Source organism: Dermacentor variabilis, chromosome 6, assembly GCF_050947875.1.
Source record: "Dermacentor variabilis isolate Ectoservices chromosome 6, ASM5094787v1, whole genome shotgun sequence".
NCBI classification, from domain to species: Eukaryota; Metazoa; Arthropoda; class Arachnida; order Ixodida; family Ixodidae; genus Dermacentor; species Dermacentor variabilis.
This window is the reverse complement of record NC_134573.1, coordinates 34,558,749-34,573,930: the sequence shown is the minus strand read 5'-3', so window position 1 is coordinate 34,573,930 and position 15,182 is coordinate 34,558,749. Positions and strand designations below refer to the sequence as shown.

Sequence of the window (15,182 nt, the reverse complement as noted above, 5' to 3'; positions counted from 1 at the left end):
ATTGATTTTCTTTGATGACTGATAAAGTGTATTTCTTGGTGGTGCTGCTCTGCATTCTCGTCGATCCCATGTCGTTACACTGGTGGAGGTGCGACGTATTCTTCATGCTTAGCACCCCTTCGCAGAGCCGACGATCAAGCCTGGAATCGCCATCGCGCATCGAAACGTCGGTTGGTCCACTTGTCGCCTGCTAAGCCTAGCTCCCGAGTCCAGTCCCCTGCAAGAAACCTTAAGGAATTGTTTGCCTCCTACAACTGTCATGCCCACTGTAGCCTTATCGCAAGTAACACTGCAGAATCCTATGGTTCTGGAGAGCTTTTATGGTGATGCCTTTGAAGACGTCCAAGATTGGCTAGACCAGTTCAAACGCGTCCAAGATCTGAAGAACAATGCTCGTACATGGTTTGCCAACTGGGAGAGGAGCTTTGCCACGTGGGACGACTTCCGTGCACAGCTGCTGGATACCTTTACAAGCATCGACAGGAGGGAAAATGCACAGCGTCTCCTTAAAATCCGCATTCAAAACCCCAATGAGAGCATTGCTATGTCCTCAGAAGACATGGCCCATCTTTTCCGTAGGGCAGACCCCGACATGGGGTCAGAGGAAAGAAAGCTGTGGTATCTCTTGTGGAGAGTGAAAGAGCAACTCTTTGCTGACCTTGTGAGAAACCCACTCACAACAGTGGCGGAGTTCACAAAAGAGGCTACAGCCATTGAACGGGCCTTACAGTACAATACTGCCAGTATGACCTGAGTAACTTGGCAGCGAACACTTCCGTACTGGCTGTGAGTGAGTAACGACAGGCCTCTGTGTGAAGTTGTCCGACAGGTTGTGCAAGAAGTGCTTCGGCAGCTCGGATTTGTTGTTGCGCCTGTGGAACCGGCGCCAGCGTTATGTTTTGCAGCTAATGTGATCCGGTAAGAAGTCCGGCAAACTTTTTCGTTTCCAGGCTGTGGTAATGTGCTGCGGCACCTTACTTATGCAGAGGCTGTTTACCGTCCAATCAACACAATTTTGACGCCGTTGACACCCACAACTAGAACATCACCTATGCTACAAACTGAGTCGACATTGTCACCCTCGTCAGCTCTACTGACCCCGCCGATCATGCCAGCACAAGCAATGCCGTATCTTTGAGATGCGCACGCCACTCCTTGGCTCCATGGAGAATTGCCGCCGAACTATCAGCTTCGGAAAAACGATTTGTGGCACATCGTCGACCATCGACCAGTGTGCTACCATTGTGGCAAAGCTGGACACGTCTATCAAATTTGCCACAAATGGAACAACTATCGCGCCACTCAGTACCCAAGCTTTCCTGCCAACTATGCCCATTCTCTGCATGACGGTCGACGCACCTACAATGACACTCCTGTGAACATTCAGCCGCAAAATACGACGATGCCACGACCACATTCTCCTTCTCCATCTCTTGCACGCTAAAATTCGCCGTCTCATCACAGTTTTACCAACATCACTAGGGGCAGATCCTGTAGCCCTCGACGGGGAAATTAGCCGCAGCGGCCTCCGGGGGTGAGGTTGCCAGTACTCTAACTTCTCCACATCCCCCATTATCGACAAACAACGAAATGAAGACTCTGATGACGAAGAAGATGCTGAATACAACGCCGAATACGACGAATACAACCATGAAAGACGTAACTGACATCGTCAGCGCCGACCTCATCGTTTGCATTGACTGCCTCCAAGTAGGCCGCTCTTGTTGACAATGTCTCCCATTTTTCAGTCGTAAGCTTACCGCTCCCCGACAAACTAGGGAAGGTGAAGACACCATGGCACGGGCCCAACATAAGAACCGCCAGAGGTCAGTTGTGACACCTGTCAGGAAATGCACAGCCCAACTCTTAATTGCCAGTTCAACCTTCGTCGCCACCCTTGTCATTTTTACTGAGTGTTGTAAAGAACTTATATTGGGAATGAATTACCTGCGTGAGTACGGTGCCGGGATTAACATCCGTGACAGAAATGTCACGTTTGCCACAAGCTCCGACAATGTCACCCATGAGAAGCAACAACAACCTTGCTTACGTATTGCTGCGGATGACGTCATACTTTTGCCACAGAGTTGCTCTCTCGTACCTGTGCACTGTGACAGCCTGCAGAATGGGACTGGAGTCGCCGAACACACCAATGCGCTAGCACTGAATTGCGGCGTCTCCATTGCCAGAGCACTTATCAATGTAATCGACGGAAGCGCTGCGCTCTTGCTGATGAATTTTAGTAAGGAGCGTTGACACATCATTAGAGGCACTGCTGTCACTTATTTTGACGCAGTAACACAAATACAAGACTGCCACTTAATGCAGGAGCTGGCCTCTACAATCCACACAGCTGCGCCTATTGTACATGTTAATCCAACATTACCGGCCGTTGAGCGAAAGCATCTTCTTGAACTCGTCAATCAGTACCAGGGCTGTTTCTCATATGTGTCAAGAGATGGTTAAACGCCACTTACCAAACACCGCATCATTACTGATGTCGACGCCAGACCCATTCGACAAAACCCTTATCGTGTGGCCCTAAAGTAACGCAAAGCAGTACAAAAACAAGTGAAGACTATGCTGGAAGATGGTGTTATTCGACCATCTGGGCATCACCTGTAATTTTAGTGAAAAAAAAAAGGGCGATAGCCTGCACTTTTGCGTCGACTATCGGAAGCTCAATCAGGTCACAAAGAAAGACGTTTATCCACTGCCATGTATTGATAATTCCTTGGATAGGTTGCAAAACGCATGCTACTTTTCGTCAATGGACTTGAAAAGCTTGAAAGAAAGTCTAGCCCCAAAATAAGGTCATCTGGACAGCGCTCTAACACAATAAATAAGATGGTGGTTTGATCGTTACTCTGTACACATGCTGACAACTGGCAGCGTACTGCTGTCGGCAACGCGTACTGTGCGCGGTACAGCAGGTGTGAAGATCTTTCTGAGTCTTTTGCAAAAGGTGGCAATCATTACAGACATCTGTGCACCGGTGCCGACGAGGTACTTGACTGGGACGCCATCCACTTCTATGTCTAATACACTTCCAAGGGTAGGCAATGTGATCAGAGAATTTGCAGGCCAGGTCATTGATACAGCGTCACCTCCAGGAGCTGCACCGACTTGTTTTCCTGTGGCACGAACGCGGGGGCGGTGGGCGTGCAGCAAGCGAGACCAACGACTTAGGGGCGATGGTGACCAGCTAGTTCGGAAGGTCGTAGGTACGCTGTCGGTATTCGTAGATGAAGGACACACAGAGAAATGGGGAGCACCTTGATCTGGACGGTCAGACGGTAAGCTCCACGTAGGAGGCGATGACCAACGACTGCAGCAGTGATGAGTGAGATGTCCAACACGCAAGCAGTTGAGACAAATCAGCCTATCGTCCGGTGTTCTCCATTCGGCCGAGTTACAATGGTGAGTTAAAACCGCTGAAAACAGCGAAGCAGTGGTTGAGCAGTGCCGGTCCTGGCTGACAGCGGCATCACTAATGGGGCAGAGAGACGAGAGGCCTAAATTTGCTATCTGTTGTCTGACGACGGCCTGCATAAGCGATACAGAACATGCGTTGTCTGGGCAATGCAGACGAGGAACGGTGGGAAACATGGCTTCGAGCTCGCAACGAATTAATCGCATCAAATTTTCTTCTCCAGACAGAGGAAGTCCACGTGGCTGCTCTTTACACGAAGACGTCGAAGCTGCAATTGGTAGCCTGTTCAACTGCTGCATTACCTTTATCGGTTTGAAATTGTGGCACTCTTTGATGATTGCATCCACCGAGTCATAGTTCTTGCATATAAGCAGGTTGAATGCGTCGTCTGCTATGCCCTTTAAGGTTTGGCTTATCTTGTCGGTTTCGGTCATGTCTTTGTCAGCTTTACTACAGAGTGCGAGGACATGTTGAATATATGCCACGTAAGATTCTGTGGATGTTTGAACATGGGTCGACAGCTCCTTCTTCGCTGCCAACTGACGACCAGAGGGCTTTCCAAAGAGGTCTAGAAGCTTTTGCTTGCAGATGTCCCAACTCATTATGTCGTGTTCATTAGTCTCCTACCATGCCAGCACTGTGTTTCGGAGGTAAAATATCACATTTGCTAGCATTAGCATTGGGTCCCACCGATTATTTTCACTTACACGCTAATACCAGGAAATCCAGTCTTCAACGTCTGTACCATCGATGCCATTAAAGGTCCCTCGATCTCTCGGCTGGGACAACACGACAGAAGCCAGAGTCTGCGGCACCGGAGGTGGGCGATTGGTCATTGTGGCACTTTGGCTGTTGATCATCATGTCAGGCCTCACACAGCTACCGCTGTTGTCTATGCAAGGCAAATGCTGAAGCCACCACCTGACCTTTATCTCTTGCTTGCACGTCCTGTTCTGCATTGCGACAATATCTTGCTTGAATAGATGAATTAAACCTTAGAAAAATAATAAAACACACAAACCAAATGTTTTCGTTTTACTTTGCACCTCAGCAAGAGAAATCTACTTCTGTTTCGTCTGCTTGTTCCCACGGTCGTGCAGTCGCATATGCAGGTACTGAAACTGTGCCATTTTCTACCGTGTTCCAGCACGCGATCATGCTCTGTGATCCGCTTGCGTCTGCCTCAGTACTCTTGTAGCACTGGCTTATACCGCTAGTCAGGTGTCCTCATGCACAGCGCGCAATATCATGCACTGCATGAAACAAGACACTCACAACAGCTTGCTCGCGACGGCGTCAGCGGCAGTGCACCACGCCACAGAAAAGCGAGGAGAAAGAAAATGAAGGCATGACGTATGCGTTACACGATCCTCGAGGTCCAGTATGGGAGAACGCAGGGAAGGAACTTCACTCGTGGAGGCTAGACGGGGCAAGTGGAGGGAGTGTCTCGCTTGGCAGTAGAGCTTGCCTCCTGAAATGATAGGTTTGCAGTACTGAAATACAGTTGAACCTCACAATAACGAAATCAGCAGGGAATGCGAAAAAATTCACTTTCACGAGAATTTCGTTGTTGTGAAAAGAGACAGCACAAATAGGTAATACATTGCAGAACAAAACTTTACTGTCCAAATTCGTTAGCTCCTTTGGCAAGCTTTGCTTGAGGATATAGAACCACATTGCCAACAGTACAAAGTGTGCCGCATGTGTCGACCAGCAGTGGCAGTACTGCCGTAGCGCAGTATTCTTGGTCAACTGCTTTCAGAGATGCGATCACTTTGCGAGATTTTGCGTAATTGGCACCGGACACAGAGCAACAGTGCATGCAGCAGCATTTCTCCAGTGTACGCTGTTGCCTGTAGGTGCCGACGAGTCTGGTGCCGATTGCAAAAGTGATCGTATCTTGTGTACGCAAAGGCAAGCAATCGAAATAGCGGCCCTGTTGCGCAAATCTACGCCCGGTGCCGAATCCGCACACGATGCCTGTCGGGTGGCACCAAAACCAGCGTTCTTGAAGCAGGGTATGCGTATCCCCGGATGATCGCTCAATCATGGCTCGATGCGTGACACTCTATATGCCGGCACTTCCATCTCAAACGCCATAAACAATTCCATGTAGGTGGGACGTGCATTTCTTTGTTTTTGCTGCATTTTTCTCACCGAGGCGCACATTACGTAATGCACTGCCATGATCGGGGATTGTTCTTCGAAGCACTCGTCCAGTTTGTGTTAAATTTTGCCTCACGCAATTGGCCTAGGCCTCGCCAAGTCGTCAGCCGCAGGGAACACAAACTGAATGCGCATCTTGAACAACGATCTACGATCTTGCCTTGTAGGCGTGCGAACACCGTCGTCACATGTCGGTGGCAACGTGCGTGCCGCTCATGGTGCCGCTTCAAACGGGCAATCAACAAACAAGATGGCGGCCGTGACGTGTTTCCAGCGCACAGATCGCTTCCACCGCTTGGTTGTTTTTGTGAACAAAAATGGCGGCGCCAACATAAGTGCAATGTGGCAGTATTTTACTCAATTTTAGTGCAGAACAATCACATCTGAGCACGTTTTGGAGCCTGCTAGCCTTACACAATATGCGGAGCTACGCACCGGCAAATTTCGTCGATTTGAAATTGCAGTACAGCGACATTTCGTTGCCGAGGGGTGCGAAACGCATTGAATCCTATGGGCGTTCACCGGGGATACGAAAATGTTTCATTGTCGCGAGAATTTCATTGTTGCAGTATTTCGTTATCGCGGGTACTGACTGTGTTTTTATCTGAGCTATTAATGAGCCGATTTGAACATTTTTTGCAGCAGAATGCACCCTAGAGGACACGTAACAACATCTAGCTTATATCCAAAATTTGCTATGGAGCTTGGTGAGGGGCCCTTTAAGATACGAGAATGTCATAAAACAATGGTAATTGTGTAGCACACTCTTACTTGCAACAGGTATTTAAGAAGCTGTGTTGGCCCTCTGCAGGTGGTCAACCAAGCGTGATGTGCCTCCGCTAGGTGACGAGAATGCCAGCCGTGACGAAGTGGATCGTTTCTACCACTTTTGGTGAGTCTGGTTCTAACTGTGTCCCTGGCTTCAGAAAATGGGCACGTTTTCAGGGGTTGCATTGTTATTTTTTTTAAATTTTATTTGCACATTACACTGTCTATGAGAAAATTAGTGCTGCGCACATTTCTTTTGGCTAAGCATATGTGCAGCAGCTGCATTCGTCGCTGAAACAGAGCAAGCAAGGGTATCGTGATGTCATGACGTATTCATCTCCTGGGTACTGAAATCAAAACTGGCTGTAGAAACAGGTATTATAGTTGAAATATTAGCTTTAAAGCTCTATGGCACTTACAAATAGTTTTTCTAGTGTTTAGAGGGCTTGGACCTTCCCTTAGCTAGGGAAGAAAATTTAACCAGTTTTAGATGTCAGTACTTCAGTGTCGAGTCTGTAAGTGTGCACCACCACTCAAAAGCTAGTTTTTTTTTTATCCTCATTACTGACTTTTTCTGATTAATGAAGCTAAAGAGTTTTGTATTTTCACTGCATGCTGCAACACAGATAACATGTTGTAGGAACTCATTCCTGTAGCACTCGAAATAAGTACTCGTAGCTAGCAGAAGCTTCTGTTCCAAAAGCAGGTGATGCTCAGCCATTGACTGCATCGCGTGCGCTTGGATTGTATGCATTTGTAACATGCTGACACTTCAATTTCATTCATTCTTATTGCTATTTTTTTCCCCTTTTTGCTGAGGCATAGAGCAGCAACAGTGTTAAAAGTATGCCAAAACAGCTGGTTTGAACATTTTGCCAGATGGAAGATTTTGTCTGGGAGGAACCGCATGTCTTAGTGGCTTACTTATGCCTATGGAGCATACAAACTGCTCTGAGTTTATGCTACACTGTTGTCTTTTAAGTCAGAACCTCCACCCATTTCTGTGGTTGGTGCAGTTTTCCGAGCAAAAGGTGTGTCCTATGCAGTTGCCTGAGGGGGGAGGGGGGCAGTGGATGTACCCTGTGCTGAGGCTGTTGGCAATGATGGGTCCACCTTAAGCTTGCACTGTGAGATCAGGTTATGGCAGTTATACTGCAGGACTGCGTAATCTGTCTCTACAGCATAACAATGGGTTTGTGGCTTTTCCTCTGTCATAAAACCCGCACTTGTTTTCGAGCTTCTATACAGTGCAATGGCACTGATTATGATTATGTTCCATTAGCTTAATGTGTGCACTCATGACCACGATGTCACAGGTAAGCCATGCGAGTTGCAGCACCGATTCCCTCATTGGAACTCGAGTTCTGAGTCGTCTTTCCATTTCCTGGAGCTATGTGGGTGTGAAACCTTTCACATCTGGGATGCCTCTATAGCTAAGTAGTGCCAAATGAAGGTTGCTTGCTTGCTTGCTTTTCCAAGCAGATCCTTCACTGTTTGGACCATTGTTTCAGACTATTAATTTGACTGAGTAAAGTGTTTCTCCAGTGAAGTGGTCATGAGGGTCACCATAGCTTTCGGCAACGTTTGTGAGGTCATGAGAGAAAACTGGAGGGCCACTGTCGGATCTCGCAACTTGAGAGATCGCACATTGAGCTAATAGGCTCTTCTGTACCTCTACAACTACAGTAGCATTTGAATTTCAAAGTGCAATCCCCTTGGGGAAGTGAGATTAATAAAATGGAACCTTGAAATCATGAGGTTGATCTTGCAGTGAAAAACTTCATTAAATCGTGAATTTCATAAAATCGAGGTTTTAAAGTTTCTGCAAAACAAACAACTTCACAAATTCCCAGAGCATTCCTGGTGGATAGTATTTTTTTAGTAAGCACTTATAATCAATTTCTAAGAACGCTACGCCATAACAGTACAGATATGAGTGCCAGCGCGTATTGAGAGCAATGCATCGACGTGGTTCACGGCGCCCCAGATTTGTGTGTGTTGCGTCGCGCGTCGACGTCAATCTCAAACACCATAGCTGACTGCACTTAGTGCCTGCAGCCAGTACCCACAAATTAAAGACAAAGGTGTAAAAAAAATACAGTTATTCGTCCCCAGCAAAAAAAAATGGGGGGCAAACTAAGAGGTAAGTGACAGTCTAGTCAGAAAGGTGGATCATTGATGGCAATAGCAAATGGAGCATTGGTGGCGATAGCAAAGAGAGAACTACACGAAGTAAGGGTGGTAGTTTTATTGGAGTCATGCGCGCTCAGGCAAACGTTAACAGATCTCACTCGATGACCACAAACTCAGTCTCAACATGAGGGAGCGCTTTTACACCGTGTCTCGGAAACTTGAGACTGCATGACCTTGAACACTAGATGGATGAGAACAAGAAAATGCGCATGAAGGCACCAACCATTTCGGCATGTGGCCCACGCACGGACGCACAAGAGGGGGAGACGCATGCACCAGGAGGAGAAGCCCCCCTTTCTCGTCGCCCAGTACGTGCTCGATCTCGTCGCCATGCACGCACTCCCTCCCCATCTCCCTTGCGCAGAAGGAATTGTCAGCACTCGTGTTTCTCCGAGCACTACAAGCTGCTGCATGCCCTGCAGCCTCCACAAGTTGTTTACAAACATGACAGATGGCGCTGCAGTGTTTCCTACCTACCACGTACTAGCGCGTGCGCTTTCAAATCGGTATTGCCACTCAAACTTTTCGTGTAGAAGGGCACTTGAAGTAACTTTTGCTTCAGCCAACATTTTCATAAATTTTTGCTGAAGTCATACAGGCTCCAAGTACATGCTCAAAATGGCCGAAAACTTCGTTAAGTCAAAACCATGTGATGAAACTACTTTATTAAATAGCAACAAGTATGCAGTTTTCAATGCAACTAAGATCGGGAAATGAAAATACTTCGTTAACAGTTGCAAATTTCGTTACATCGAGGTTCGTTTTGTTGAGGTTTGACTGTATTCCAGAACAAGCAAAAAATTTTGGAAGAGATGGATACAAAGAGCCTCCCACAGTCTACACGATACGGTTCACTGTTCATGATTGGGCACAATGGATGCAATGGCAGACCTGCTAACTCTCCGTATTTGTCCGGGTGACTCCCAAATTCTGACCAATCCTCCTAATTGTACAGACACAGCCATAAATTTTCCCAGAAAGTGCCCCAGTGCCACAAATAAAGAAAAAGAAAAGCCCACATCATGCAGGCTTTTGACTCGTGTACGACAGCTCATCAGTGCAGGGTAACAAAAAGAAATTTTTTAGTTCTCAGCAAGTTCTCAGCTTGAAGTTGTATATATGCACGTAAGTTCTACCTCTGGCAGCAAAAGGTAGCATGAAGTGACAACAAGCCCTCAGAGGGAAAAAAAATTTGCTTGTTTTTTGCCTTCTTTTCTTAAATAAGTACTAGTACTTATTGACTGTACCTAAGTGAAGTTATGCAAATCCCACGTACTGGGAAAATCAGAAGTTATGCGAAGCATTTTGCAGGTAGGATGGCTATGGCGTCAACCCTGTGTGACGGTGCGCTTTGACCAGCTCTCTGACTCTTTCGGCGACTTTGAGCTGGCACTCCTTGTTGAGCTGGACATGTTGAGGGCTAGAAAGGGCGTAGGCCTGCCTAGCTTCTCGATCATTGCAAACACGTTCCTCTTCCTTTGCACCCAGTAGTACGCCATCCTCGAGTCCCTGAGGAAAGCAGAGTTCAAGTTGATGCTCTTTTCAATGAAGCTGTAACCTTCAAAGTGCTTCCTTGTTATCGTCAAAAATCAGGTTCATCAACGCAACTCGCTGTAATGATGCTGCCGCGCTGGAGTTTGGCACAGTGTTGTTGTACCAAGACTTTATGTGCAGCACAAAGGAGCAGACCTCGTTGCTTGATTAAATGGCCCGATAAATATGAGAAAGGCCTTGAAAGTCCCGCGTGAGCTTGGAGAGGAATGAGGAGGCGGCACGTTGCTGTCCGGTGATCGGAAATCAACGCTTGCGGGAAATTTGCTTTTGAATCGCAGTTCATGCGGTGGCAACCACCACCCGATGTTCTACAGCCGAGGTGCCCGGATCTTTTTATGTGCACCACATCGCTGGAGTGCAGGTAGTACGCGAGCATCAGGGGTGAGGGTCAGATGACGAAGTTCTAATGACGACGATGCTGCTACCACGACGGCATTGCCAACGCATGCCTATACCCAGCGGCTCAAGTTGGTAGGCACTGCCATAATGGCAGTGTGGGAGGCTAGACAGACAGACAGGCAGGCAGGCAGGCAGGCAGACACAGACAGACAGACAGACACAGACAGACAGAGAGAGAGAGTCAAAGTGCCTGAAGTTGCAAAGAATACAAAGAATTCTTGGAGCAGTAATTAAACCTTTTCATTCACTTCTGTACATGCATATAAAGAGAGAAAAAAATCACTTCTGTGAGCATTTGAACACTGTGGTTATATTGCTGTGTGTTTATTTTGCTGTGTCCTGTGTTGTGCTGTTTATAGCTGCTGTTTAACAAAATGGAGGCCATTCTGAGCTGTGGTGCGAATCATCGCTACGTCATTTGCTCGTGCGCAGGTACAGCTTTGACTCCTGGCGCGAGTACTCGTACCTGGATGAAGAGGAGAAAGAGAAAGGCGAGAAGTAAGCAGGCTCACTCCATTGCTCGTCCTCGTGCTCACATATTGTAGTAGCCACCAGAGACGGACAGTGTAAGAATTGGTTTATTGTGGGTTAACTTTTGCCCATAAACTAAGGGTCAAGCACTACAGTGGAATCCCGATTATTCGACTTTCTTGGGAGCATGCAAAAATGTCCTGTTACTCAAGCAGCAAAACATTTGTCTGTAATACAGTAGATACGTTCATATGTTTTTAGAAAAAAAAAGAAAGCTCGAAAAATGACGTACTAACTAAATCCAGAGCATCGCGCAGATCGTTGTGGCACGAGACGCCGACGTGCGTGGAGCTGGTGGTGCTATGGCAGCCCGAGACATGTTTTGTTGTTTTCCTGTTGTGTGGTGTTTTAAGAGGGTGACAGGAAACCAAAACGAAATCGAGCTGTTAGGCAACGCCGGATGCCACCAGAGCGAAACGTGATGCCCACATCGCGACGCCTGCAGCATTGAACGGCAGCTCATGTGGATGATCGCCTACTGAAAGCATGCAGCACGCTACCAATGACACTACGCGCCACGCATTGTAAAACAGATAGGTGAAGATGCTTATCGCAATAGGTTTGGTGGCGATAGCTGTAAATGTGGCGTGCGATGACCCAGGCGGAGATTTGCTGGTACCAGAATGGTGCGCTGGCATTTTCACGTGAGACGGGCGGCTATATACCGTTCTCAGTCATGCCTTTTCTTGTTCCCGTGGTATCTAGCATCTAGAAAACATATACAATCGCAATCTGCAGTAGGGAATGGCGGCGCGTTTCTGTTACCGCCTGTTAACAGCTTGCGCTATGCTTCCGATGGCACCATGCGCTGTGAAACATATGGGCGAAGATGCTTATCACAATAGGATTGGCGGTAATAGCTTTGAATGCCGCATGCGACTACCTCGGAGAAGATCTGCTGGTACCGAAATAAGAAACATTGCACACCGGTGTTTTCATGTGAGACGGGCGGGCGAGTATTGCGGTGAAGCTGCTGCGGCGGGCAACCATATATTGTTCTCGACCGCTCACGCATTTTCTTGTTTACATGGAATCTAGCGGCCCGAAAACGTATCATACGATCGCAGTTTAGCAACGTATTGAACATTGCTGCTGAAAAATCATGCTTTCCAGGAACGCGTGGGCCCGTAAAAAAAATTTGCGTAACTCTACTGGGTCATTTTTGGCATTCTCGATTGCGAACGCTCGCGCCGAGAAAACGTACATAACGGGAGTGTATCAACGAGGTTCTACAGTACAAAGTTCCATGTGAAAGAGTTGCGAGGAGCCTCAATGAGGAGACGACAGACCTAAAATTTTTATTTTAATTTGTCAACTTACCTTAATGAATTTGGCATACGGGGGCCTCATTGAATGGAGATTTCAAATGTGCAAACAGATTTCAAATATCTCATCTAGAAAGGAAGGTATGACAGTGTCATATTACTATTAGGTAGTTTATTACGGGTCGTTATAGTAATTTATTATTCGAATAGCTATTTTTCAGAAATAATGTACTTATTCTGAAAGGCCCACCACACAGGCTAAAGTTCACAGAGTTTTTATAGACCTATTTTAGTTACCAAAAATAATTTTGAACTTGGAGATGAAAAATTACCTAGCTTACATATCACCTAACTACAGTGAAACCTCGTTATACCGTAGTTGGCCTGAGCTCGGAAAAAGTACATACTGAACAGTAGTACTGCTTAACCAAAGATCGCCCACTTACCTGTCAAAAACGAAACTCTGAGAGAGCGCAATGAAAGGGGAAAAAACATGCAGTATTTATTCACTTCGCATGGCAAAAGTGTTATTTTCCTTTGATGCCGCAGCGGCCTAACAGTGACAACTGTGGCCTCAAACTTAAGCTGCGAGCCAGCTTTTCAGCCCCCCCAGCCCCCTCTTCCCGGCAAACACTTGCATGGCAAATTCCTCGTTGGCATTTCATATTCTCCGTGCACTGGTGTGGTAGCGCTGCGGATGTCACGGGCGCCTTTTTCATTGCGGGGTGCTGTTCTCGTCGTGACGATTGCATTCACAAGGCTGACGTAACGCGCAGCTTCAGCCACTGTCGGGCCTGGATCGCCCGTGCTGTCCCTTTCCTTGCCATGCTCATCACTGTCGCTAGGCGACACTTCGGCTACAGCAGAGGCAACAATGGCAAAAAGTCTAACCTCGTAGCCGACATTTCTTCGCGGTCGCAGCAGCACTGCCGAACAACTTTTTTACATTCCAAATGCCACACACCGTAGTCAACAGCTGATCCCTGTCACGTGCCAGCGCCGACTTATTCATGTCACATTCGATAGTACGGACAATGTCTAATTTTTCTTCTATGCTGAGCATCTGGCTTCTTTTTCTTCCGAGCTTTGGCATGAGGCGAGTCCTTGTTTGCACGACGCCAAAACACTCTCTGGCTCGGCGCCGAAATGATGTTGATGTGGCTTCACACGCAAACACACAGGGCGCTTGGAGGCTGTTGTTCTGATCCATTCGTTCCCCCCCCCCTTTTTTTACATTTGCTATAACATGCTTGATGAATTGTGCACTTATTCATGCGCCATGCGCTTTTTATGTTGTCGTGTGCATTCTGTACCATATTTCTTCTCGATATTTCCGCATTGCTTAGCCTCCTCTTCTTTACTGCTATTATATGCACAAATTTTTATTTACCATGTATTGTACTTTCTTCATGTTCATCTGGTTGTGTATGCATTGTTCGGATTTTTTGCCCCCCTTTACACAATGCCTGACAGGCCTGTAAGGTACCTTAAATAAATCCATGGTTCCGATCTCTGAGGCTTGTTGTTCGGCCGGGCGACCCGATAGAAACGATGCACCGCCGCGTTTGTGCGACGAAAAGTGGAAACATTACTTATTAACCGATATGCACGGAATAAGCTGGTACGGTTTATGCGAATACAAAACACATTATGGTCAATGGCCTCTGAGTCGGGGATTTGACTTTACTCCTTTAAAACAAAACTAGTGTTTAAACGGATACGGTTTGTTTTACGGTACAATTGTATCAAGGTTATAAAAGAAAAGAAGGGAAAGCTTTAGCCTGTGGTTGAGTTATTACTGAAAAGGATGATACCAAGTTTGTTTAAATGTGCACATGGAAACGCCTGAGGCACTTCACATAAAAAAGAAAAGCTGAGAAAATCATGTTCAATGTTTTGCAAATGTTTTTGAACCTGTGAGCAAAAGAAAAGCTTTAGAATGAAGCTGAGCTTCTGGTAAACACAATGAAACCAAATTTATTGGGATCGGTTCAGAGAAACATAAGGCACCTCCATTTGTTTTCTTTTCTTATATAAATATTGGCCAATTCTTTGCTCGTATGCCACAGCATTCATTTTCATGGTGCGAAAACGGCACCTGCGCCATAAAACTTGCCACGGTTGACCATGCATACACACTTCCACATCGTGTTCAACACTAATTGTAACCCGTGGACACAGTCCCACATCATTAACGTATCTAAATTTCTAAGCGAGTATGCTGTCTCTGCTAATAAGGACATCATAGGCGTACCTAGTCTCAAAACGGAATCTAGAGTGCAAGAACTGACAGTGCGTGGAGAGTCGTGCGAACAAATTCCGGCGCACCGTCTATTGTCCGGTATGGTTTGCTAAATAAAATGACATGCACAACGTCTGCATCATCACATGGTTCAAGACTCCACAACGTAGGGCTTTGCTAAACTGCCAACGCAGTGTGGGATTGTGTGACACAGGCGCAATCAGATCGCCGTCTCGCATGCCAGCTCTGATCATTGCAACAAGTACTTCCCCTTTCTTGCCACATCATCAGATAATGATTACACTTTGCTTTCCATATGCGAGTCTAGTTTTAATCTTCTTAAAACAAGTGTCATAACCACTGCTTGTGATAACGGTAGGATCAACAATAGAATGGCGAATCAACTTTGAAGCAAGCATAGCAGGCAAGCACGCCAATAGAATGGCGAATCAACTTTGAAGCAAGCATAGCAGGCAAGCACGCCACCTGCCGTGTCAGTGCACCATTGCCATAGCAACAGCCCATTGTAAGGCACCCCTCAGCATGCTGGCACTTTGAGCGAATAGCAGGGCCACTTACATCGTGAACTTCATCAGAGCATCGTCTGACTTGTTTTTGCTGTTTCTATGCG

At 46.8% G+C, this 15,182-nt stretch overlaps 1 protein-coding gene across 1 annotated transcript in view; it reads left to right on the top strand.

The window, feature by feature from the left end:
• The window catches only part of LOC142584720 (dnaJ homolog subfamily C member 2), a 127,858-nt gene that overhangs the window by 39,764 nt on the left and 72,912 nt on the right, over positions 1 to 15,182 (top strand). Inside the window, exons 6-7 of the mRNA XM_075694939.1 lie at positions 6,411 to 6,491; positions 10,946 to 11,011. Coding sequence (XP_075551054.1) covers positions 6,411 to 6,491; positions 10,946 to 11,011 — 147 coding nt within the window. The remainder of the gene's footprint in view (positions 1 to 6,410; positions 6,492 to 10,945; positions 11,012 to 15,182) is intronic.